The sequence below is a fragment of the Heptranchias perlo genome, chromosome 10 (genome assembly GCF_035084215.1).
Source record: "Heptranchias perlo isolate sHepPer1 chromosome 10, sHepPer1.hap1, whole genome shotgun sequence".
NCBI lineage: Eukaryota > Metazoa > Chordata > Chondrichthyes > Hexanchiformes > Hexanchidae > Heptranchias > Heptranchias perlo.
Genome location: NC_090334.1, coordinates 7657660 through 7683654, shown reverse-complemented (window position 1 = coordinate 7683654; position 25995 = coordinate 7657660). Strand labels below are relative to the sequence as shown.

The following is a 25995-nucleotide window of genomic DNA, read 5'->3' as shown; positions in this document are numbered from 1 at the left end:
CAAAAGTAATCAAAAAGGCTAATGGAATGTTGGTCTTTATCTCAAGTGCGTTGGAACATAAAGGGGAGGAAGTTATGCTCCAGTTGTACAGAGCCTTGGTCAGAATTCATCTGGAGTTCTGCGTTCAGTTTTGGGCTCTGAACCTCAGGAAGGATATATTGGCCTTGGAGGGGGGGCGGGGGTACAGTGCCGATTCATCAAAATGATACCAGGAATTAAGGGGTTAAATCATGAGAATGGGTTGCATAAACTTGGTTTGTATTCCCTTGAGCTCAGGGAAATGATCGCCTACGTGCAGGACAAGGAGGTGAACACCTGCCTCATCAACCTGGACCAGGAGAAAGCCTTTGACAGAAATCCCACAAGTACATGATGGACGTGCTCTCCAAAATTGGTTTTGGGGAGGGAATCCGCGATTAGATCCGACTGCTCTAGGCGGACATCCGTAGCGCAGTCCTAATCAACGGGTGAGAGTGAGCGAGCTTTCCAATCAGATCTGAAGTCAGGCAGGGCTGTCATCTCTCCGCGGTCTTGTTCGAATGTTGTATCGTTTGCCTTGTCCATCAGGAAGGATGCAGGTATCGGGGGGAGTGATGATCCCAAGCAGCAGAGGCTCTCAGGTTAAGGCCTCCCAGACGTTACCGTCTTCTGCTCCGATCAGCAGTCGGTTCACACACTGATGGGCATCTGCGACTGTTTTGAGCTAGCCTCGGGGCCGGAGTGAACCGAAGTAAAAGCGAGGCCATGTTCTTTGGCAGGCGGGAGACCCGGTCCCTTGCCCCCTTCGCCATCAGGTCCAACTACCTGAAGGTGCTGGGGATCTGGTTCGGGGGGCCCCTGGCCTGCACAAAGAACTGGGAGGAGCGGATCACCAAGGCCAAACTGAAGCTTGGTATGTGGGTGGGGCGATCCCACTCTATAACCAGCAGGAACCTGGTGATAAGGTGTGAATTACTCGTGGTGTTGCTCTACATGGCCAGTGTCTGGCCCATTCCCCACAACTCCGCTGTCACAGTCACCCGAGCTATCTTCCACTTTGTCTGGAGGTCCAAGGTAGAATGTATCCGCAGGGCCACCATGTACAAGCCCCCAGACAAAGTGGGGAAGAGCGTCCCCAACGCCACTCTGATTCTGATGGCCACCTTTGTGTGTGGCTGCCTCAGGATACATGTAGAGCCCCAGTGCGCAAACACCAAGTGTCACCACACACTGAGTTTCTACCTGTCCAACACACTGAGAAGGGCTGGGTCTGGCCATGCTGGCCGAGCAGGTGTAGGACTTCCCTTCCAGCTTGCCTGTTCCCTTCCACTCCCCGTCCTAGATGGAGAAGTTCCTGAGGCGAAACCCCTTCGACCACAAGGCTGTCAGACAGTGGTCATCACGTTCTAAGAGTCCTCCAAGAAACTGAGAGGGTGGACTCGATCAGTTTCTTCCCCAACCAGATGGTCGATGCTATTTGGCAGAATGTCTCGTCGCCGGAACTGACCAAAAGGCACCAGGATGTAGCCTGGATGGTGCTGAGAAAAGCCCTTCCAGTGTGGTCCTTCCAACACGCACGGAACCTCAGCGCCACCGCGAACTACCCTCGAGGCTGTGGCGGGGAGGAGACCATCGTCCTCCAAGGGTCTAGCGAGAAGGAGGAATTAAAGGAAATTAGTATTAGTAAAAAAAGTGCTGGAGAAATTAATGGGACTGAAAGCCGATAAATCCCCAGGACCTGATAATCTGCATCCCAGAGTACTAAAAGAGGTAGCCATGGAAATAGTGGATGCATTAGTTGTCATCTTCCGAAATTCTATAGATTATGGAACAGTTCCTGCAGATTGGAGGGTGGCAAATATAACCCCACTATTTAAAAAAGGAGGGAGAGAAAACAGGGAACTACAGACCGGTTAGCCTAATATCAGTAGTAGGGAAAATGATAGAGTCTAATATAAAGGATGTGATAACAGGACATTTAGAAAATATCAATGGCATTAGACAAAGTCAAAATGGATTTATGAAAGGGAAATCATGTTTGACAAACATACTGGAGTTTTTTGAGGATGTAACTGATAGAAAAAAAAGGGAGAACCAGTGGATGTGGTTTATTTGGATTTTCAGAAGGCCTTTGATAAAGTCCCACATAAGAGGTTAGTGTGCAAAATTAAAGCACATGGGATTGGTGGTAATATACTGGCATGGATTGAAAATTGGTTAACAGACAGGAAACAGAGAGTAGGAATAAATGGGTCTTTTTCGGGGTGGCAGGTGGTGACTAGTGGGGTACCGCAGGGATCAGAGCTTGGGCCCCAGCTATTCACAATATATATCAATGATTTGGATGAGGGAACCAAATGTAATATTTCCAAGTTTGCTGACGACACAAAACTAGGTGGGATCGTGAGGAGGATGCAAAGAGGCTTCAAGGCGATTTAGACAAGTTGAGTGAGTGGGCAAATATAAGGCAGATGCAGAATAATGTGGATAAATGTGAAGTTATCCACAGTGGGAGGAAAAACAGAAAGACAGTGTATTATTTAAATGGTGATAGATTGGGGAATGTTGATGTACAAAGGGACCTGGGTGTCCTTGTACACCAGTCACTGAAAGCAGATATGCAGGTGAAGCAAGTAGTTAGGAAGGCAAATGGTATGTTGGCCTTCATTGCAAGAGGATTTGAGTACAGGAGCAAGGATGTCTTACTGCAGTTATACATGGCCTTGGTGAGACCACACCTGGAGTATTGTGTGCAGTTTTGGTCTCCTTACTTAAGCAAAGATATACTTGCTGTAGAGGGAGTGCAGCAAAGGTTCACCAGATTGATCCCTGGGATGGCAGGAACTGTCATATGAGGAGGGATTGGGTCGACTCGGTCTGTATTCACTCGAGTTTAGAAGACTGAGAGGGGATTTCATTGAAACATATAAAATTCTGACAGGGCTAGACAGACTGGATGCAGGGAGGATGTTTCCCCTGGCCGGGGGGTCCAGAATGAGGGGTCACAGTCTCAGGATTAGGGGTAGGACATTTAGGACTGAGATGAGGAGAAATTTCTTTACTCAGAGGGTGGTGAACCTGTGAAATTCTCTACCACAGAAGGCTGTGGAGGCCAAATCACTGAATATATTTAAGAAGGAGCTAGATAGATTTCTAGGCACAAAAGGCATCAAGGGTATGGGGAGAGAGCGGGAATATGGTATTGAGATAGAGGATCAGCCATGATCATATTGAATGGTGGAGCAGGCTCGAAGGGCCAAATGGCCTACTCCTGCTCCTATTTTCTATGTTTCTTCTGATGGGTTGCCCTTTTGCGCAGAGTGTGTGGAGAGAGATGCGTTGGTATCTGTCCCAGTTCATCCCCAACAATTCGGTAACACAGGACGCTGTGCTCTACAGGCTGTTCCCCAGGACGCACACTGAGACAGATATCACTTGTGGCTGGAAGACCATCAACTCGGTGAAGGAGGCCCTTTGGCCTGCTGAAGTATGTTGGTCTTCCAGCTGTCCATGACCGAGTGTTGCCGACTGGCACACCCCAAGGTCCAGGAGTACATGCTGTGTGACGCACTGAGGTGAGGTGTGTCCTACGCAAAGGCTCTATGGGGAAAGGCCACCCCACCTTGTATTGTACACCATGAGTCATAAGAAATACTGTGTTTGAATTGTAATATTGAGATTGCTTTCTGTACGATCTGCAGTGTTTTGGTTTGAATTGTAATGGTTTGGAATTGTGATATTAACATTGATGTAATAAAGTATGTTTTGAAATTTTTTTAAAAAGTATACCCTTGAGTTTAGTAGATTGAGGGGTGATCTAATTGAGGTCTTTAAAATGATAAAGGGATTTGATAGGGTAGATACAGAAAAACTATTTACTCTGATGGGGAAGTCTGGAACAAGGGGACACAATCTTAAAATTAGAGCTAGGCCATTTAGGGGTGAAATCAGGAAGTATTTTTTCACACAAAGGATGGTGTGAATGGGACTGGGGCCAGTGACCCTGGCCACGTACAGCAACACTGCTCATTCCTCTGCTGTCGGGCAAACCCTTCCACCCAGGGCTAAATATATTTTTTCATTCAGTCTTTTTAAAACGAGATAAAATAATAAACCTGTTTGTCGCGCTGGGCGACATTTTATGAGTGCACATTCCCAGAGAGGTTGAAGTTGTGCAGTTTGAGAGCCAGTTCCAGGAGGAGGCGGCTGGCTCTTTAAGAGTTGTTGCGTGATCTCCGGCGGGGAGTGATTGGCTGCAGTCAGAATCGGCGAGGAAACTACACCGTCAGCCCCGATCCACAGGGAGACTGAGGGAGGGGGGGAAATATCAGCACCAGAGGGAGAGCTGCACAGCACCGGGCTACAAGAGGCTGTCAAAAATGCCGTACGTCCTCATCAGCACCCAGATCCGGCTGGTGAGTAAATGTCCACATTATATGGTGTGTGAGTGTGAGTGGGAGTGGGAGGGGGGTCATTTGTACTGACAGTCTCCGGGTCATCGCCATGCACTAATCCCCACTCAGTCCTCCTCTTTCAACAGCGAGATCGTGTCTGTCGCCCCCGCCGCGCCATTTAATCGCGGGGGTTAATGTGTTCCTGTAGTCCAGTGTGCAACTCGCACTTTACACCGAGGATTGGAGGATCCCGACGGAAGGAAGTGTCTGATTTGAGTCCCAGCGGTTTATTTATGCTGAAAGTGGGGAATTTCAGGAATAGTTGCAATGCGAAGTTTTGTTCTGATCCAATCAGGTCGCAAGGACTCGGGGGGGGGGGGGGGTTGGAGTGGTTAATTTCAACTGAAACTGACGGCGCAAACTGAAAAGCAGGAGCGGTCCGGGGCGGCGAGGCTGTGTCTTCTATCTCTGATCCCATGTCGTCTGACTGCTTCTCACATAGTAGATGGTCCAGAGCTTCTTGCAGCTCCAACATCGGCACAACCAAAGCCATCCAGTTTGACCTCCGTGAGAAACTCCAATTCCAACACCCCCTTCCTGACGCCCACTCAAACTGGCAGTCTGCTCGACCTTGACCTGAACTTTGCACCCGATATACAGTCCAGCATCAATGCTGCCTATTTTCATCTCTTAAATGACAGTTGCTTCTGTCTCTATCTCCCCCCTCATCCATTGCTGCTGAAATTCTCCTTCAAAACTTTATTACCTGCAGACTTGACTTTTCCAAAACACTGTGAGCTCAGACAAATAGATCCAATTCTGCACTAAGTCCTGTTTGCCTATCTTCCTTATCCCCTTTCTTTCTCTTCCATGCCTAATGGCACTGGTTTTACATCCTGCAAAATCATGCTCTGGTTGTATCTATACAAAGTCCCTTTTTATGTGGGCAGGTCATTAGTCTGGCTCACACCCTCTACCAGGAGGACCTTTCCCTATTCTTCCCACCCTTCAATGGCTCCCAGTCCCTTAGTGCAAACCTTATCCTTGTCTTCAAATCCCTCCATTGCCTCGCTCCTCCCAGCCTCTGCATCCTCCTACAGCACTATATTCCTACTTGCATCCTTCGCTCTTCCAGCTCTGCTCTACTGCACACACCCCCTTCCCTCTGCTGCACTGTTGGCAGCTGTCTCACCCTCACACTCAAACTGCTTCCCCAAAGCCCCTCCATCTTGCAATGTTTCTCGCCACCATCAAAAGCCTCCTTAAAACCTACTTATTCGACAGAGCTTTTGGCTACCTCCCTCCAGAGACATACTCAGGATTTTATATCGGGGGAGGGGGGGGGAGGGGAAGGTGTTTGGATATGAGCTTTGCCAGACCAAACAAAAATACTTCAAAAGGTCTATTTTTTCAAATAAAAATTTCACACGGTTCAAATAGAAACATTATTACTACCATTAATCTCACAATTCAAATAAAGTAAATGAAAAGAAAAAAGTCGTCAGTCAAAAAACTCTAAATCATGAAGTCCGAGACCAACGACACATAACTGGCACTATCAATAACTGCAATATCCTGGTGAACATTTTGAAGCCCAAACCCACCTAACTGGTTTTCACTGGTCGAATTATGGAACTGAATGGCCCTGAAAGAACATCCATTGTTACTGTGTTCCCATCAAATGATCCAAGGTGCCTTCTTCCGAAAGAAGGCATGGTCCGATTAAAAAAAAATCATTGAAATTTCGGGAGGGGGGGGTGGTGGTGTTTGAACCCCCTCCTCTGTCTACACCACTGTCTCCCTCCTATCTTATCAGAGCCCCCCCCCCCCAATATCAGTGCAAGTTGTTTTAATTGAAAAAAATGCTTTGATCATTCTTTTAAAAAGTGTCAAATTCTTTACCCCAGTGAAGAGTCACCACATCAAGTCTCTCTGGCAGCAGGTTTCTTGGTGATGTCATTGATTGTAATGGCACAGAGTGTTTCTTAGAGTTGGCCTACTCCAGACTGGCTCTCTAAGTCTGAAGTTGCGGCCCCTCATATAATCAGTGGAGGCGCTTCTGGACACCTTCCCATAAGGTGATGTCACTGGTGTGATCTAGCGACCAGAAAATGGCAGCTTGCCACAGGGGTAAGGAATGTGCCATTTTTAACACAATATAAAATCATTTATAGCAATATTTTTTCAGTGTACAGTGAAAGAATACTTTGAACTAAAATTACCTTCTGTGTTTTCCTTCCCTTTTAATGTACAAGTACCTCATACACTGGGCTTGACTGGTCAGTTCCAACTCTGAGGTTATACTCTGGAGCAGTGTTGGGGGAATGTTATTAAGCTTTTAATGGGCAATGTCTTCACGATGGGGTTTTCCAGGATCCGTTACAAGATTTGAAAATTTCTAGCGCTCTCCCCCCACCTTAATTGCTGCTGGCTGAAATCAACTGAGCTGGCACCGACCAAATGATGTAGCAGATTTACCCACTGACCCATCAGGAGAGCCAGCATGCTTGTAAATATAATCACCTTGTTTAAACTAAATTGTAAGTTTGTCCTGTGGTGGGTGTGAATTTCCTCACTGACTCTGACTGCAGCTAATCATAGAATAATATAGCACAGAAGGAGGCCATTGAGCCCATCATGCCTGTGCCAGCTCTTTGAAAGAGCTATCCAATTAATCCCACTCCCCAGCTCTTTCCCCTAGCCCTGCAAATTTTTCCTTTTCAAAGATATATTCAACTCTCTTTTGAAAGTTATTATTGAATCTGCTTCCACCACCCTTTCAGGCAGTGCATTCACAACAACTCGCTTTGTAAAATATTTCTCCTCGTTTCTCCCCTGGATTCTTTGCCAATCGTCTTAAATCTGTGTCCTCTGGTTACTGACCCTTCTGCCAGTGGAAACAATTTCTCCCGATCTACTTTATCAAAACTCCTCATATTAAATCTCCCCTTAACCTTCTCTGCTCTAATATTGAGAGCAGTTTTAAGAATTGGCTGTTCCAAGAGTTGCCTACCCGCAGTGTGATGGTCATATCCTTTATGAAACCTCTCTCCCCCTCCTCTGCATGATGAAGCACCTATTAAGATGAAGTTTGGAGCACGACATCTAATGAGCAACACAGACCAGGATAGTCCCAGTTTCAATTTCCAATCTTTGTTACGTTAACTGATTTCAGCAGATGTTTTATAATTTATGCCCCTGCACTGGGGAAGGGAAAAGATCAGACAGGCTTCCCACTCATGATTACTGTCCAGTGACCCCTGATGTAATTTTTTTTATATTCGTTCATGGGATGTGGGTGTCAATGTTGAGGACTCCCAGGGCCACTCCCTCCTGACTGTATATCACTGTACCGCCACCTCTGGTGGGTCTGTCCTGCTGGTGGGACAGGACATACCCAGGGATGGTGATGGAAGAGTCTGAGATGTTGGCTGAAAGGTATGATTCTGTGAGTATGGCTATGTCAGGCTGTTGCTTGACTAGTCTGTGGGACAGCTCTCCCAATTTTGGCACAAGTCCCCAAATGTTCGTGAGGAGGACTTTGCAGGGTCAACTGGGCTTGGTTTGCCTTTGTCGTGTCCAGTGCCTAGTGGTCCGATGCCGGGTGGTCCGTCCGGTTTTATTCTTCTTATGACTTTTTCTATCCTTCTGTTAGTTATGTCCCTTTTTTCTACTGCCATTATGTTATCTCTAATTAGTACAGCTACTCCATCCCTCCTTCATTCCCTATCCTTTCTGATTATATTATAACCTGTAATATTTAGTTGCCAGTCCTGTCCTCTATGTAGCCATGTTTCAGTTATTCCAACTACATCTGGTTCTTCGCTTCGGATTATTGCCTCCAGTTCCTCCATTTTATTTCAGACTCTGTGTACATTGTTGTACAGGCAGTTTAAATGGTTTTTAGTAGTTGTTCCTTTTACTTTTATATTTTTTACCTTATCATTTTTCTTATTGATCACTCCCGCTGTGTTTATTTCAGTTATTGTTTCCCAGACCTGGAGTATTTATGGTACTTCATTGGCTGTAAAGCACCGTGGGAGGTTCTGAGGTCATGAATGGTGCTCTATAAATGCATGTTCTTTCTTTCTTTCTCTCCACCCTTCTGTTTTCAGCAATTCTGCTGCCAGGATAATGTAAAACTGGTTTTAAAGGTTCTGCTGCTGGGATAAAGGATCTGGATTTCATAGTGTAGATTTAGGGAATCAGCTCACAGGTGGAATCCAAACTGAAACTGTCCGTGTAAAACCAGCTTCACATTGAGTGAAGTACTGAGGTTACAGGTCTGTCATTGGTAGAAGCAGTGATGGGAGGAAATGAGGGAATGGAGCTTTTGTTTTGTATCTTCGCACTCCTCCCTTGGAGAATAGCGTGAAGTAGTGGAACGATTCGCAGGCTGGTTAACAGTCTGACAGGCTGCGACATGAATGCTCCTTCCATAGCCATGGCCATAACCATCCATATACCAACCAATAGGGTGGTTAGTCCTATACAGTGGGAGGATTTTATGGGCTCCCACAACCCATACGATGAGGGGGGGGGGCACCCACTGGATGTCAACCAGAATTCAGAGCTCCGGGCCTAAATTTTAACCCCGCGAACGGGTGGGTTGGGGGCGGGTGGGAAGGTAAAAATTGTAAAATAACTAAAACCCGACCCCAACTCACCTCCAACCCGCCCACTTCCAGTTTTAACGGAGGCGGGTTGAGGTGCGGGCGAACAAGCTGCTCTCAGGAGGAGGGTTGGTCAGTAAAAGATTTTAAGGAGCCTGTGGGCCTCCATTTTGACAGGTTTTTTATTTTTAACTCCTGAGAGCCGGGATTCCCGGGCCTTCTGCTTCACACCATGTAAGAGGAAGTGAGAAGGCCTGGCTCCGCCTTTATTGCACTGTTTGTGGGCCCGGAGGAGCAGGAGTGCTATCCCCAGGCCCAACAAGCCTACCTGCGGCGATCCCAACCCCCACGATCTTCAACCCTCCTCACGACCTCCGACCCCCACCCCGATATCCGACCGACCCCCAAATAACTCCTGACCCCCCCCCGATGACTGACCTCCCCCTCCCCCCCCCCCCCCATGACTCGCCCCGATGACTGCCCCCCAGATGATCCCAGACCCCTCCCCTGATCTAAGACTTACCTGCTGGCATCTGCTCCCTGGCTGCTCTCCCGTCCGACTGACAACCAGCCTGTCAATCTGACTGGCCTGATGGGCGGGAAATCCACAAAAAAAAATTAAAAGACTTCCTTAGTCAAAATTGTAAGGACATCCCATACTTCGGGTTTCCCGTCAGGAAATTCCCCCTCCCCTCCTTTCCCCCCTCCCCCTCCCCCTCCCCTTCTCCCTTCACCAATTTTCTCCCCATTTCCCCTAAGGTGCTTGACTCGATCTGGGTCTGGTTCCACAGACACTGCTAGTCCTCCTATACCTCATTCACACAACCATTCTTCATGTGTGACCCAGCTACTGGGTATTGGCAGGTATTTAACAGTGAGGGGCATCACACCATACCCAATCCTGTTCTTACCGGATATTCACACAAGTGCGCTTTCCAGCTAGAGTCACTGGATATAGATGAGCAGTGGGAACGCCACCTCCTCCCACTGTCCATGGAGGCCAATTGCAGCCCAACTGATGGCCTAGCTGAGATCAGCTAAATCACCACTGACCAAGGATTGAATTTAGGACCTTCCAGCTCTCTGTGTCTCAATAGACTGGGTTACTGGGGAGCTAGCAAGTCATTTTAAGTGACTTCTTTCCCCTTGGTGGCAACTCTAAGTCATGGGAATAGATTATTTTGGTTGCTAAGATTACTGCTTACATTAGGCATGCATCATGGTTGTTGGGAGAGAACCCATGACAAAGTTTGGAGGTGGTAACAGTATGGATAACAGTGCAGGTCAGAGCAGTATATCATCAGCAAAGAGAGAAGCTCACATACTCCCAGAACATCGTAAGTCGGAAGTAGATGAGGTCATGGTTACTAATAACATCTAAGTGTGTTATTGAGGTGCCTGATGACAGTCCTATATACCAGTAGAGGTGGAGTCACCTTCCAGACATATTATAAACAGAGGCCCGACACATCACAGGCAGGATCACACATGGCCTGATCCACTAGGATATTATAAATCCATCACTCTTCCACAATGGAGGTAGAGTTTACCCATATTCCTTAGCAAGAGTGAAACTGCTCCATAGTCACCACAGATGACAGTCGGCCCACTCCCATTGAGTGTTATCAGCCTCCATTCGTATTAGAGACTATGGAGTTTGTAGGAAAGACACATGGAATCTTAGAATTTTAGACCCAGAAGGAGGCCGTTCAGCCCTTCGTTCTTGTGCCAGCCATTCCTCTTAGTCCCTTTTCTCTGACCTTTCCCGATATCCTTTCAAGTTTTTCAAATATTTATCCACTTCCCTTTTTAAAGCTGTTTTGGATCTACTTCCGCCAGTGTTTCAGGTGGGATATTCCCTGTCCTAACATCCCTCTGAGTAATTCTCCTAACCTAGGCATCTAACACAGGGTAGCGGCGGGGATGTCGGAGTGTAGGGCAGTGAGCCTCTGTTTGCGACCAACACCTAGTGATATTGTAAATACAAGAAAATACATTTACATTTGCACTCAACTGGCCTCTTCAGATCGAGGGTCCAGGAGCTGGGGCTCCTAGAAGGTGAGTTTGCAGAGACCAAGGGGGTGGAAAAAAAAGAGTGATGAGGATTCAGGGCTGTAGTAGTGGGAGGACTGGGGGGAGGCTGATGAGAAGGGGAAGGGGAAATTGTACATTTTATTGGGGTTGTCAGCTTTGTCGGTTGACGGGTATAAGGTACTCCCAACATTGCACTTTGCTGACATTTTGGGGAGGTGAGAGAAAGTGAACCAGATAAAAAACATTTTAAAAATAATACATGGCATCTTTGTTTTGCAGGAAACTGGGCCCACGATTGTAGGGGACGAGCACTCGGACAGGGAGCTTATGAACTACCTTGGAGCTGAGAAAACCAACATACTAGGAAATAATTTGTAAGTAGGGCCCACCAGAGCAGCTCAGAACAGAGCTTTTTTATGTATCATCTTCTCATGCTTTTTAATATTTTATTTTATACCCATATTTTGGCTCTTTCTATCCTGCAAACAAGATTTCTGACAAGGGCCCAGCTGAGCCCAACAATGGGCAGAGCGTGAGAGATATTGGCCTGTGGCAGGGAGACTGAGCCTCAGAATTTTTCCCCTCCGCCTGGGGTGGGGTGGGGGGGGTTGCGGAGATGGCAGTGCCAGGCTCTCTACCTCACCTGATTGCACTATTGAGATAGCATCACACTCCTACCAGTCCATGGTACAGTCCATTAGTGCCCCCCACCACTTTCTCTGCCTGTTTGCTGCCCAATTATTTATCTAGAAGATCTTTTACACGCATGTACCATTTCCCTGAGCTGCCAGCAGCAGGGTAATGTTTGGAGTGAGACTTATGATTAAATGGAGCGAGACAGATTGCAAGCTGGTTTAAATAAATGGAACCTTGCTTATTTTTTTTAGCAGTGAGATACACTAATAGATGACAGTTTGAAACCGGAATGAGAGAGGCTCGAGTCCCCTGCATTTCCAGCCGATTTAAAATGTGCTGGTCAGGTCTTCTTCCCCCCAACCACCCTCCCCGCCCCCCCCAAGGAGGAAAGTCCCAACTGAAGATCCTAATAATATGATCTCCTAACACTTGCTCACACTGGGAAGGTCAGAATATAGGTGGGGAGGAGCAGCTCAGGTCTGCCCTGGGCTAACCCAGTAAACTAGATTGCGCTGCTGAGCTAAGCCTTTTCAACATTTGTTAATTTAGTTGTCGTGCCTCCACAAACAGCCCCCTCTCCCCTGGGCTTCAAATCCATTTCCACTCTTCCCTCTGTGGATGCTACATCCTCTTAACTTCAGTCTCAGAGACAGGGCATATTGCAGGAGATCCTGGCATCCGAGCAGATGTGATGTCAGAAAACTGACAGGTAGGGAGTGGGTGGGAGAGGTGTTTGAGGCAGGTAGGAGGTGAGTGGGAGAGAGGTTTGAGGCAGGTAGGGAGTGGGTGGGAGAGAGGTTTGAGGCAGGTAGGGAGTGGGTGGAAGAGAGGTTTGAGGCAGGTAGGGAGAGGGTGAGAAAGGGATTTGAGGCAGGGAGAGGGTGGGTGAGGGGTTTGAGGCAGGTAGGGAGAGGGTGAGAGAGAGGTTTGAGGCAGGTAGGGAGTGGGTGGAAGAGAGGTTTGAGGCAGGTAGGGAGAGGGTGAGAAAGGGATTTGAGGCAGGGAGAGGGTGGGTGAGGGGTTTGAGGCAGGTAGGGAGAGGGTGAGAAAGGGGTTTAAGGCAGGTAGGGAGTTGGGGGAGAGGGGTTTGAGGTAGGTAGGGAGTAGGTGGGAGAGAGGTTTGAGGCAGGTAGGGGGAGAGGGGTTTGAGGAAGGTAAGGAATGGGTGGGTGAAGGGTTTGAGGCAGGTCGGGAGAGGGTAGGAGAGAGGTTTGAGGCAGGTAGGCAGTGGGGGGGAGATGGGTTTGTGGAAGGTAGGGAGTGGGTGGGTGAGGGGTTTGAGGCAGGTCGGGAGTGGGTAGGAGAGAGGTTTGAGGCAGGTAGGCAGTGGGGGGGAGATGGGTTTGAGGAAGGTAGGGAGTGGGTGGGTGAGGGGTTTGAGGAAGGTAGGGAGAGGGGTTTGAGGAAGGTAGGGAGAGGGTAGGAAAGGGGTTTGAGGCAGGTAAGGAGTGGATGGGAGAGAGGTTTGAGGCAGGTAGGGGGCATGCGGTTAGGGGTTTGAAGCTATTGGACAGTGTATTTAAGGCAGAGACATGGTAAAGTATGTGAGAAATGGAGACATGCAAATGGGTGCAGGGTTATTTTGAAGTAGTTAAGATGGAGACACGGCGGGAAGACCTTCAAGGCTAAGGTGGGTGGGGGACCCAGTTGAGTCCACATCACCTTCAAAATAATGGTAAATCGTTTACTCCCAACTTCAACACACCACCCTGGGAACAGTAACATACCGCCCAAAAAATTAATTTTGATTGTCATCTCGAGGCTGGAGTTAATTATTTTCTACGTATAAACAATGTAAGTACCTGGAAAGGCCACGGTCGGTGGTTGTGTAAGTTATATTTCAGCAAAGAGAGATAAATTGAACCCTCAGCCACTCTTGCACATATTAAGGATTAGGTATTAAAACAGCTAAATTTTATTTATTTTCATAAATGGAAGACACTGAATATAAGACTGCCTGGCAGCTCCACCTGGGCTCAATATAACTGATGGTGGTCGAATCAACTTCAGTTAGTCAAAGGATGCAGCTATCAGTATAAACTTTGCATTACACCGGAACATACAGCCTCTTTACTTTGATAACTGGTCAATTGTGTACAATGATTTAAGAATAAAGTTGCCCTTTTATTTCCTCCCCTTCTCTTTCTCTGGATGACATTTCCTTGCTTCCAGTAGCAGGAAACATTATGTTCAATGAAATATTAATCTTTTTCCTCATTCTTATCCCTATACCTTTCAATCCCAACTAAATCTTGAAGGAATTCAGTAACCCAGCTGTTGCTGGGAGTCTGTTCCCCGTGTCCTCTAGGAGGTGCTACAGGCCATCTATTGCATCTAAATACAACCAGTAACAAGAAAAAGGTACATGTGAGTATAAAGCCAGGAATAATGGAAGTGATTGCCTGTTGGAAATGTAATTCTGACAGAAGGCATTGATGGTGAGGTCTAAGGAGCTCCCAAACTTTAAGACAGATGCATTTCAGCTGATTGACTTTGACTGTCCATGCTCGCAGATTACCAAAACATCTAGCAGAAACCAATGCTACCAAGGATGCAGTTTTCCACAAGCAAGGAATCTCAGCCCACAGGGATTCAGAGGTTCCAAGGGAGGGTGCATGAGCTTGTGAGAAGTCGGGTTCAAACTCCAAGGATGGGCAGGTGGAAAATGAGTTGGGTCAGATTGCCAAGTCACTTTTGTGGAGAAGGTGTTCTCTCAGAGAAAGGTCACAGAAGATTGGTAGATCTGTGGTGTACATCCTGATAGAACTTAGTTTCAGCAAATATTAGAGATACTGCAGGAAATGTGGAATCTTTTTAGGAAATGGAACATGTTTTCTGGAAGAATTCAAAGGGTCCAATTTCTTCTAATTAGTATTGTACACCTCGTTAGTGGAAGACTTCCTGGAAGCCACTAATTTTCTACAATGGCAGTCACTAGATATTTAGTTGAATACCCTGCTCTCCCGCTGAGGGAGGAGACCATATAATGAGATTTGATTGGCACTATTTATTAGGCTGTTCTGACGAAAGGACTTTGACCTGAAATATTAACTCTTTCTTTCTCCACAGATGTTGCCTGACTTGCTGAGCTTCTCCAGCATTTTCTGTTTTTATTTCAGATTTCCAGCATCTGCAGTATTTTGCTTTTGATTTAATATTAGGCTGTTGGTCTCTGGGTAATCCCGAGTCTCAAACAGAAGATCTATCATTGTGAAGTGAAGTTGTCCTTTATGTAGTTGAATTAATGAAGTTAGTTACAGTGTTGGGGCAAGAAAGTGACCTAAAAGCAATGATGAATCTGATGACTGTCTGGTAAAGGCTGTGGAAATGAGTTCCTGTTTATTTATTGGTAAAGTAGACCACAACAGTGTTATTCATTCAAAGACATGGTGACTGTGAGCTAGAGCCTGAAAAGGCTCACCACCGCTCAATGTTCAAGCTGATGTATATGCCATTGATCTCCATTAGTGTCTTGTATCAATCTGTTGCATATGGGGCACTCCCAGCCTGGGAGGGGTGTCCCCCTCAATGCAATGAGACAGTGGTGGAAGTTGTAACCTGAATCTTGGGAAGACATTGTGTTGCTGGACTATGGTCAGAACCAGTGCTGAAGCCTGGCCCATCTTCAACGACTGCATTTGGTGATTAGCATGGAGATTATTGATGGATTGTGAGAAATTAGATATTCTTCAGTTGCACACTTCGACCCTTCACAGGGAGTAGATACCATGCTCTGTAGTGAGAAAGTGGTCTGTAGGTAAAGAACCACTTCTCAGATGTTGGAAAACTAGTGCCAATAAACATTAGATGGGTTTTGCTCTGGCTGAGGTTTCACTAAATTGATGATATCTTGAAAGATGAAACCTGCTGGCTTGCTGCCTTATTTCTATAGAAAGGGAACTGTGACTGTTTTGAGGTTCTCTTGATCAAAAAAAACCTGGAGATATGAAAAGTTTTACAGGGGATCAAGATGCCTTGGGCAGTGAATTGCAGTTCTAATTCTAGTTTGTATTGCAATTTGTCATTAAACTGAGGTAGTCGACATGGATTTTCTGTTAAAGTACAGAATATTCTCTCACTTCTAACTATAGACTGGAGCTATGAAGTCCTTTGGTGAGAGACATGATGGAAGGTTAGCTAGATCTGAAGAATATTCTGTGCAAAGAATCTACAGGAATTCTACTAATTGGACTCTTGTCAGAGGACAGTACAGTGTTTTTCCCACAACAGGTACTTTCTGTTGCTCTTCCTACCCTTGATAGACCACATTGCCATTGGCTTTTGGTGTAGTCCACAGGGTTCAGAAGAGCTCGCTGGAGCTCAGAGGTGGGTCATTTTGACTGTTAATGATGGTTGCTGGGAAAACTCTACCGTGCTTCCCTTGTTGTGGTCCACAAGGAAGATGGCACAGTTAAAGAGGGCCTCAGATTGGGGGGAAGGTTTTTCAGATCTCTTAACATTGTGTCTGGGCCACTCAGCATTAAAAGCATCAAACACCTTGGCAGATGGATCCAGAATATGCTCGGTAAGAAAAGAAAGATCTCACCCTTTTCCATTGCCTAACTGGAGACTGTCTTCAGTTCCTTAATAAGAGCAGCAAATGACTGTTTAGTCTCATTAGTAGTAGGGATGGGGAGCGTTCTTAATACAACCTGCCAACTGTAGAATGGTATAATTGACCAAAGAAAAACCCTTAGACATATATTCATGTTTGGGAGGAGGAGGTATGTGGGTTGAGGCTTCCTTTGGAGCAATTGGCAGGTAAACATATAGTCATTTAGATCTGTAGGCCATGTGAATATACAAGCTACTGTTATTTAGTACGCCACAACCTATGGAGATCATTTGGTAAAGCTTAGTGTACTCAGGTATGTACCTGAAGCAAGACATTGAACTCTCGGGCCCATGAGATGTCAGGTTTCCACACTGTAGGAATTGGAATCCCCTTTATTGGTTGTAGATGAAGATGCTTCACAACTGGCCAGATACTGAAGCTGTGTCCCTTGGTCACCCTTCAAATGGTTAGTCGGGAATAACCCGATTGAGATGCTTTGACTGAAGAACTGGTGGCATTTGGGAGCCTAGATTTTCTGTGGCTTGGGTCTTTAATACTGTGAAGTTCTTACAGTTGACTTTGACTGTAGTATCTCTACAGAGGAAGAACCAAACTATCAAATGAAAATGGTAGCCTGTAGGAATTAAAACAATTGATGACAGTGAAGCATATTTAGTGCTCGCCAGCATCAGACAGTGCCACAAGTGCAGAAAAACTCTGGCCACTTGATACCAAAACCCTTGATCTTGTGGGGAAACTAACTGAGGATGACTGAACCTTTTGGATACCAATGCCTCAATTGATGGTGGCAGGCACTTGCATAGTGCTGAGAGGGCAATTCCTTTGGTGTAAATAATCCTTGATGATTTTCACCCAGCCCTGAAGTTTGCCCTGTGCACACTGCCAGATAACCTAGATAGATTTGTCATGAATTAATGAGATATTATCTGCCTATAGTCTATGGTGAATGCCAATACATTTGTCAAGTATTTGAGATCAGTGTTCTATGCATGGCCCACATTTCCTTGTGTATTCGTTGTAGATTAGTAGTCTTCTAGTGCTGTTTCTTACAGTTGAAGCAGGATGCCAGAAGCATAGCTGTAGAGCTGATTTGGGAGTGAGTGGTGATGCTGAACAGTCAGGTCAGGGGCAGGGAGGGAGGGCTGGTGTGGACTTGAGTGGGAAACTGTGGCTCTTTCACTTATCCAGGATCTGACTTTCATCGGTCCTTTTTTTCATAGTAACTGCCACTTATGACAATTAATACCATGTGGTTAGAACAGACCAATTGGAGAAAAATAGGAGAAACTTTAGATTAGTAGAGACAATTTATTAATGTCAATATCTAAGAAAAACACACAATACTGCAACCTCATTGAGATTCAAACACCCAATAATTTAAAAAAATCATAAGTACAAAAACTAATAGAGGGTGAGTGTATCCCATTGATCTAAAACACATGTTGAAAATTTGACAAATGGGAACCAGAGGGAGGAGCTACTCTCTGCCACATTGGGGAAAAAGGACCGCAGCCCTGGGAGATACCTTCAAATAGCATTGGAGAGGCCATCCATGGATACCATCCACATGTCTGAATGTGTCATTTCTCTGATTGCCAACCAGGGCTGACTCCTGCGGTACGTGGAGGGTGCTAGAGAGCACAGAAACTATCAAAGTCAGCAAAAGGCCTATGAAATAAAACCAGTCTTGACTTAAGAGTTGTGGAGGGCCGGGGAGGAGGCATCCCCTCCTGATCTACAGCCCCACCAACAGTCAGCAACCAACTGCACTATACCAGAAATAGACAGTGTAACACAAAGAAACTGTCCTCGGTTCCACTTGACCAAATTGGGACTGTATTTATAAATCTTTGTTTAAGCACGCAGACATAGCGACCGTGATACAGGGATTTTTCTCCCTCTCCCCACAAAAAAACGTAATTAAATGCAGACACACAAAATGGGGCACCCAGGATAAAAAGAAGTGCAACATGGAACAATGCGGGGGAAGGATAGGAACTTTCCATTTCTTGGTAGATTGGCCAGTGTACTGGCACTTTTGCCATATTTGAACTCTTTGGCCTGAGGGTTTGAACTTTGACCCAAGCCTGCTTCTTTGCTGTTTCAGCTGAGCTCGCCCTGTGCATTCTTGATGTTTCACTCCAGCTTTCTAGTTTCTCTTTTGTTACATGTGCCTTTATAGTATGACGATGAAACATGCTTTCCCAGCCAAGGCTTGCTACCCTTGCTACTACATCCTGCGTAATCTCTGAGCTGAGCTCCACTCAATCACGTTGCTGGGAGTATTCCAGAATTTCTAGTTCCAGCTTCTTAAGCAGCCTCTGTTCCTGCAGGAGGCTTCTACTCAGGTCACGACACAAACGGAAGTCAATCCAGAGCAGTACTTGACTTTTGGAATGGCAGTAGAGTGCCATGTAGTGTGAGGTTGCTGGACATCTCTCAGTTCTTGATATATGAACGAGGGGTACTGCAGTGTCTATTCGTCCCCTGGACTTGGAATCAGATGGAGATGACGTGGCTGGGTACCAAAATGGGCAAGGTACACATTTCCCCTGAGAAATGGAGAATTTTGGGGTGGGGGCAGTTGTAGCACTGGAGTAATTAAAGAGGCAGGGATGGGTGAGGCCATAGTGGGGGAAATTTAAAGATGAGGTTGAGAATTTTAAATTTGAGGTGTTTGGGGGACAATGTAGGCCAGCAAGGATGGGTGGTGGGTGAGTGTGATGGGGCAGGATAGGATACGGGCAGCAGAGGTTTGGATAGCTGAAGTTTATGGAAGGTGTGGAATTCCTGTTTTATCAGAAGTTCATTCTAATTGGAAGAAGCATATTCTTATGAAGCATTATTACCAGAGTGTACGTGGGTAAGCTGACTGATGAAATGGTTCCATTGAATTCAATTTTGTAATTCCAGAAAGGAGGTCAGCCAGGAGAGCATTGGAATAGTTGACTCTAGAGGTGACCAATGCATTGATTAGGGCATCAGGGGTAGAAGGGCTGAGGCAGGCAATGTTAGAGGCAATCTTTGTAATGGAGGGGATATGGGGTTGGAAGCTTGGCTCGAGGTCAAATAGGATGCTGAGGTTGTGACCAGCCTGAGACAGCAGCCAAGGAGAGAGGCTCCCAGCCACTGAGTGCCTTTTTCAGCCAAAATCTCAAAGTGCATGTATTGCTTTAAAAAATAAATCAATGGGTTAATTTGTGAGATTAATTAGTGTTTGTATTCACAGTTCGGAATATCGTGTGAATGACCCTCCACGGGTGGTGCTGGACAAACTGGAGACAATTGGCTATAATGTGATCAGCATGACGGGCGTGGGGCAGACACTTGTCTGGTGTCTACACAGAGCTCTGAGAAAACCTTAGCCGAATGGAATCTCTACCATTGCATCGGTATCAGAGACAAATTATCGGATAGTGAGATGGCAGCAGAATGACCACATGTGCTGCGTAGAGACTGGCCTTGGAGAAACATTCCATTCGAAATTTCACGAAGACTGATGATTAATTAATGGCCCCACCTCCTATTTTCCCCTCCTCACTGAAAGGTGCTGAACCTTGCTTTCTTGTTGGGATGCAGTCAGCACTCTCGACCCTCACCCTATTGTCATCCTTCATGTGTGAGCCTAGATGATGAGTGTCAGCAGGTTATTGGACCATTGAGAGAAGGACCCCCAACCACACAGACCCCCACTTTGCAGGGAACACTGGATAGTGATCAGGACTAGGGTTCCTGGCTGACTTTCCCCCCTCCTAACATAGGGCATTGAGATCAATAAGCAGTAACCTAACTGCTGAGTTCAGCTAGCTCAGCACAAAGCAGTGACTGAACCCAAGAGATCCAGTAGCTCATTACCACACTGGAAGATACAGTGCAGCACCACTGATGCATTTGACAATTCAGTTTGAAATTAATGTGGTCCAACAGCAATGAGGAGACCCCCAAATCTACATAACTCTCACTCCCTCTGCCGGAGTGTCATTTCTAGTTAGTAACCGACATTGTAGCAGCAGGGAGATTGCAATAGGGAGATCATTCAGTCTCTGACCAGCGTTACATTGATAATGTAACTTGCCCCATGGCCCAGCCTGTTAAGACAATGAGTAGCTGTGCTGTTTAGACCAGGAAACTCTCTGATTCAATCCCTTGCTCTGGGCTATTAGCTGACCTAGAACGAGGAAGGCGAAAATCAACTGGAGTTCCCACTCCTACTCACCAGCCAGTGACCCATGCTGCAAGTGCAAGTCAGTGTTCTGTAAGGACAGGATTGGACTCACCCGTGATGCCTTCTGTGGTTGAATAACAACCTACACAAGAGTTACCACACTTCAAAGTCATTAATTGTATGTAAGGCACTTTGCGATGTGATAAGGTGCCATATAAATGCAAGCTTTGTTTTTTCTTTTCTACTGACATTCACTGTCCAGTTTCACACTGGAATAATGGCCACTTGGGTGAGACTATTAAATGAATGATTACTTATCTATCTGCATTGTCCATTATTTTATGTAAGTGTCACAGTGAACATTAGAACTGCACTAAACAGCTGTAAATCAGCTCATTTACAAGACTTTGATTCAAATTTCATAAATCAGGATTCTGACAAGTATAGGGCTAAATAGAAGCTGGGATTGTTCTCCTTACAGCAGAGAAGGTTTAGAGGAGATTTAATAGGGGTGCTCAAAATTTTATGGGGTTTTGATAGAAAAAATAGGGAGAAACTGTTTCCACTAGAAGGAGGGTTGGTAACCAGATAATGAAGCAGTCCGTGCTCGCATGAAGCAAGAACTGGACAACATCCAGGCTTGGGCTGATAAGTGGCAAGTAACATTCGTGCCAGGCAATGACCATCTCCAACAACAGAGAGTCTAACCACCTCCCCATGACATTCAACGTCATTACCATCGCCGAATGCCCCACCATCAACATCCTGGGGGTCACCATTGACCAGAAACTTAACTGGACCAGCCATATAAATACTGTGGCTACAAGAGCAGGTCAGAGGCCGGGTCTTCTGTGGCGAGTGATTCACCTCCTGACTCCCCAAAGCCTTTCCACCATCTACAAGGCACAAGTCAGGAGTGTGATGGAATACTCTCCACTTGCCTGGATAAGTGAAGCTCCAACAACACTCAAGAAGCTCGACACCATCCAAGACAAAGCAGCCCGCTTGATTGGCACCCCATCCACCACCCTAAACATTCACTCCCTTCACCACCGGCGCACTGAGGCTGCAGTGTGTACCATCCACAGGATGCTCTGCAGCAACTCGCCAAGGCTTCTTCAACAGAACCTCCCAAACCCACGACCTCTTACCACCTAGGACAAGGGCAGCAGGTACATGGGAACAACACCACCTGCACGGTCCCCTCCAAGTCACGTACCATCCCGACTTGGAAATATATCACCGTTCCTTCATCGTCGCTGGCTCAAAATCCTGGAACTCCCTTCCTAACAGCACTGTGGGAGAACTTTCACCACACGGACTGCAGCGGTTCAAGGCGGCTCACCACCACCTTCTCAAGGGCAATTAGTGATGGGCAATAAAAATGCTGGCCACGCCAGCGACGCCAACATCCCATGAACGAATAAATAAAAAAAAGGACACAGATTTAAGGTAATTGGCAGAAGAACCAGAGAGGAGATGAGGAGAATTTTTTTTAGGCAGCGAGTTGTTATGATCTGGAATGCACTGCCTGAAAGGGTGGTGGAAGCAGATTCAATAATAACTTTCAAAAAGGTATTGGATAAATAGTTGAAGGGAAAAATTTGCAGGACTGTGGGGAGAGAGCAGGGGAGTGGGACTAATTGGATAGCTCTTTCAAAGAGCCGGCTCAGGCACGATGGGCTGAATGGCCTCCTTCTGTGCTGTAAAATTCTAAATAAGGCAGGAAGTACAACCCTGGGCTCCACCAAGAACCATCACAGCTGGAGATTAAAGAGGTGCCCATCAGGCAAGAGCCTCAGCAGATCCATATCAATTTCCTAGCATATGATGGGGAGGAAAGAAATGTTTAAAAACAGTGAATAAAATAGAGCAGATCCTTTCTGAAGCAAAAAGTAAATTAGGAGGGATATTCAGCCCAGGGAATAAATTTTAGAATAAACATTTCCCATCAAACAGGGCTGTATGCGAGGAGTGAAAGTAGATTGCACACCGTGACACAATGGGTGTACGAGTCAGTTCCCTCCCGGCCTATGTGGGTTAGCCACCGTCCAAATGTTATTAGTACTCGCAATCTCACATTCTATCAAGTCTGACATGTGTCATGTTTCAAATTAAAAACAAATTGTATTGAACCATACAGAGAGGGCAGGTCCCAAAGGTTGATTCCAGTGAGTGTCAAGTTCGCTGATCTCCACTGGTGCAGCAATTGGGACACTAGAATTGGCTTCAGTGCCCATGAACGAGAGAGGGGACATCCAGGGTTTCTACTCCTGTTCACTACTCTGTGAATCCTGCTGAAAGGTACACGTGTATGGACTTTGGGTGAGAACAGGTAGGAGCCATGTTGTAATGCCTTCAATAGTCAAACAGTCCACTACTGTGTGTGAAATATTAAAAAGTCATATACAATCTCCATACTCGGCAGATTGTCCTGAATTACTCTCTGCTTCCCTCAAGGTGGCTGCCCCAGCATCAACTGAGCTTGTGTTCTGTAGCCATGTCCACTCTTGAGCACTTATAAATGATCTCTACCAAGAGTGATGCTTCTGCACAATCGGACATACCATTTCCTGGACAGCAAAACACATTCCTGACTGCATATGCTACACGGCCTGTAGCATTCTTAAGGACTAACAGGTAAAATTGCCATGGGAGAGAAAGGCTTTATTCAGCTCAGAGCTACGAGCTGCTGGTGACTGCATTCAGTTTTGGGCACCGTACCTCAGGAAGGATATATTGGGTCTTGGAGGGGGTGCAGCGCAGATTTACCAGAATGATACTGGAGCTAAAAAAGTTAAATTATGAGGACAGGTTTCATAGACCAGGCTTGTTTTCCCTTGAGGGTCGAAGATTAAGGAGTAATCTAATTGAGGTTTTTAAGATGACTAAAGGAGTTGATAGGGTAGATAGAGAAAAACTATTTCCTCTGGTGGGGGAGTCCAGAACAAGGGGGCATAACCTTAAAATTAGAGCTAGGCTATTCATGAGTGATGTCAAGGAGCACTTCTTCACACAAAGGGTAGTGGAAATCAGGAACTCTCTCCCCCAAAAAGCTGTTGAGGCTGGGGGTTAACTGAAAATTTCAAAACTGAGATTGATAGATTTTTGTCAGACAAGGGTATTAAGGGTTATGGAACCGAGGTGGGTAGATTGAGTTAAGATACAGATTAACCATGATCTAATTGAATGGCAGAACAGGCACGAGGGGCTGAAGTTCCTAACTTCCTATGACTGAGTACGGTGTTAAACGTCATTGAGATCTATATTTTCAATCTGATTTCTTGGTTCAGATGACACGAATACAATTGTTGACTATTGCTGGCGTGACGCTGCCTTGTAGATATTCCGAACTATCTAGTATTTTTGTATAATGGCAGGAGCATTAGTTTGGTGACGGTTAGTGTGATGGCAGAATGTGATTGAAGGATTAATAATGGAAACGGCCTCACTGAAAATTTATGGTGATGATAATCTACAGTTGATACCACGAATGCCGTCAACATTTAGAGTCAATATGCATTCCGTAATAATACTAACATTCAGTTTACACAACAGTCAATACACATCATACAGTCAGTGTTGTTATTGGATGTATTTAACATATTAGTATCAAGAACAATTGTACTTAAGCCGATACCTTTAGAGATGCACTACACTTAATTCTTCACCTCAAATTGCTTCCACCACTCCCTACACTGGTGACAGACCTGTAACCAAGTTTGGAATGACCGAAACTATAATTGTGCTGCTGGGTATTTTTCATGGTTCAAGGGGACACAGTGTGAAAGCCGTTACACTTTACTAATTCCCAGTGCCAACACTGATCCTGAGTCCAGTAATAGTGTGTTATGTGCTCACTTCTGATGAAGGGTCACTGCCAAAAGTTAACTTGTCTTTTGCCTCAGATGCTGATCAGCCTGCTGTGCATTTCTGTTTCTTATTTCAGATTTTTAACATTAACGAGCTTTGTATTTTTTTTATTATATGATATGGTTCGAGTTCTGAGGAGCGTTTTGCTAATGGTGAAAATTCATCAAAAACGTCAATGATTCATGGCTCCGTAGGTGACAAAAAATGGCTCTGACCAGACTTTTGGTATCTGGTTTAGCTCTTACAAATTTCCGGACTTGCCTGTCCGATTTAAAGCTGGATGGGTAGCAACCCAGGAGCCTGGAGGTTCAAGAGACAATAGCCTGTAGTGATTCACTGGCTGAATGCACTTCTTCCCTGTGGGACAATGTAGGCTTGGTGCTACGCCTAGGATTTCTGCATGCAAGGAATCACAGGTCTGCACATCTCCTTACAGCACCACCTAGCAGGCCCACAAGGTGATCTCCAAGCATGGACACACGCAAAGAACAAAAACTGTAGATTAATATAAAAGAGCAGTTTATTCCAGTTCAGAGGAAACCAAACGGAGTCTGAAGCACTCTCCAACGGCAAGTTTAAGAATCGTCCTCTTGTTGCTGAAGTTGTTCGATGAGCCGCTGTCTTTCTGCTGCCTGTCGCATCCGCATCATCACAAGGCTTTCATAATCCCGCTCTGTGCGTACTGAATTCTAGGGAAAAAAAGATACGTGGTCATTAATGAGCTCTGTGCATGAAACATTAACTTGTGTTACAAACTGAAGTCTATTGTAGATACCTTCTCAGGTTCAGTGGCATCAGTCGCTCCCGACAGTGGTCCGAGTATATTACTTTTGTGGGAGTTGACACATAATGCCCTATATCTGTTTGTACAATATTGTAACCCAGAGATGCAACAATAGTATCTCCTTGTGACCCAAACCAGATATTCATTTCTTCTGCACATGTATGGCTTCAATCTCTCCAAAGGCAGACCGAGCAAAGACTCGAGGCTTGACACAAAGCATTCTCGATTTCACATACATAGCAACAGTTATGATCGGATTCATTTAGTTCAATTTATACAACTTGTCCTTGTGTAACAATACATGAACAGGCTACACTTCCCCACATCAGTGAGTCACCTTTCGTGACAAACTCATTTCTAACTCGCCCAGCACTGTGTCTTTCAGCCTTTTTCTGGGCCTCAATGCTTCGAAAGAAAGAACAAACTTTCATTTATACAGTGCCATTCACGACCTCAGACTGTCCCAATGTGCTTTACAGCCAATGAAGTACTTTTTGTTGCAATGTAGGAAATACAGGATCGAATTTATACACAGCAAGGTCCCACAAACAGCAATGTGATAATGACCAGATAATCTGTTCTAGTGATGTTCGTTGAGGGATAAATGTTAGGTTCCCGGAAAACTCCCCTGCTCTTCTTCAAAAGTGCCATGGGATCTTTTACGTCCACCTGAGAGGGCAGTCAGGGCCTTGGTTTAACGTCACATGCGAAAGATGGCACCTCCAACAGTGCAGCATTCCCTGAGTACAGCACCGGAGTATCTGCCTAGATTATGTGTTCAAGTGTCTGATGGGGCTTGAACTCATAACCTCAATTACAACTAGCCACAACTGACACTCAAAAACATACTTCGCAGCTTTCTGTTTCAATAAATCTAACTGCCTACATAGCAACTTGTTCCAAAAACCTTCCTGCATGTGTCCCTGTCTCTTGTATCTTTC

The 25995-nt window shown here is 45.7% G+C and overlaps 2 protein-coding genes across 2 annotated transcripts in view; one reads left to right on the top strand and one right to left on the bottom strand.

Moving 5' to 3' along the window:
* The first annotated feature begins 4214 nt into the window (after window positions 1–4214).
* On the top strand, window positions 4215–20718 carry gchfr (GTP cyclohydrolase I feedback regulator). The gene is made up of 3 exons (XM_067991186.1): window positions 4215–4394; window positions 11300–11394; window positions 19462–20718. The coding sequence occupies exons 1-3, from the start codon at window positions 4359–4361 to the stop codon at window positions 19595–19597; spliced, it is 267 nt and encodes an 88-aa protein (XP_067847287.1). The 5' UTR covers window positions 4215–4358; the 3' UTR covers window positions 19598–20718.
* The window catches only part of dnajc17 (DnaJ (Hsp40) homolog, subfamily C, member 17), a 177440-nt gene continuing 168971 nt past the window's right edge, over window positions 17527–25995 (bottom strand). The window contains exon 11 of the mRNA XM_067991183.1: window positions 17527–24959. Coding sequence (XP_067847284.1) covers window positions 24846–24959 — 114 coding nt within the window. The 3' untranslated portion in view covers window positions 17527–24845. The remainder of the gene's footprint in view (window positions 24960–25995) is intronic.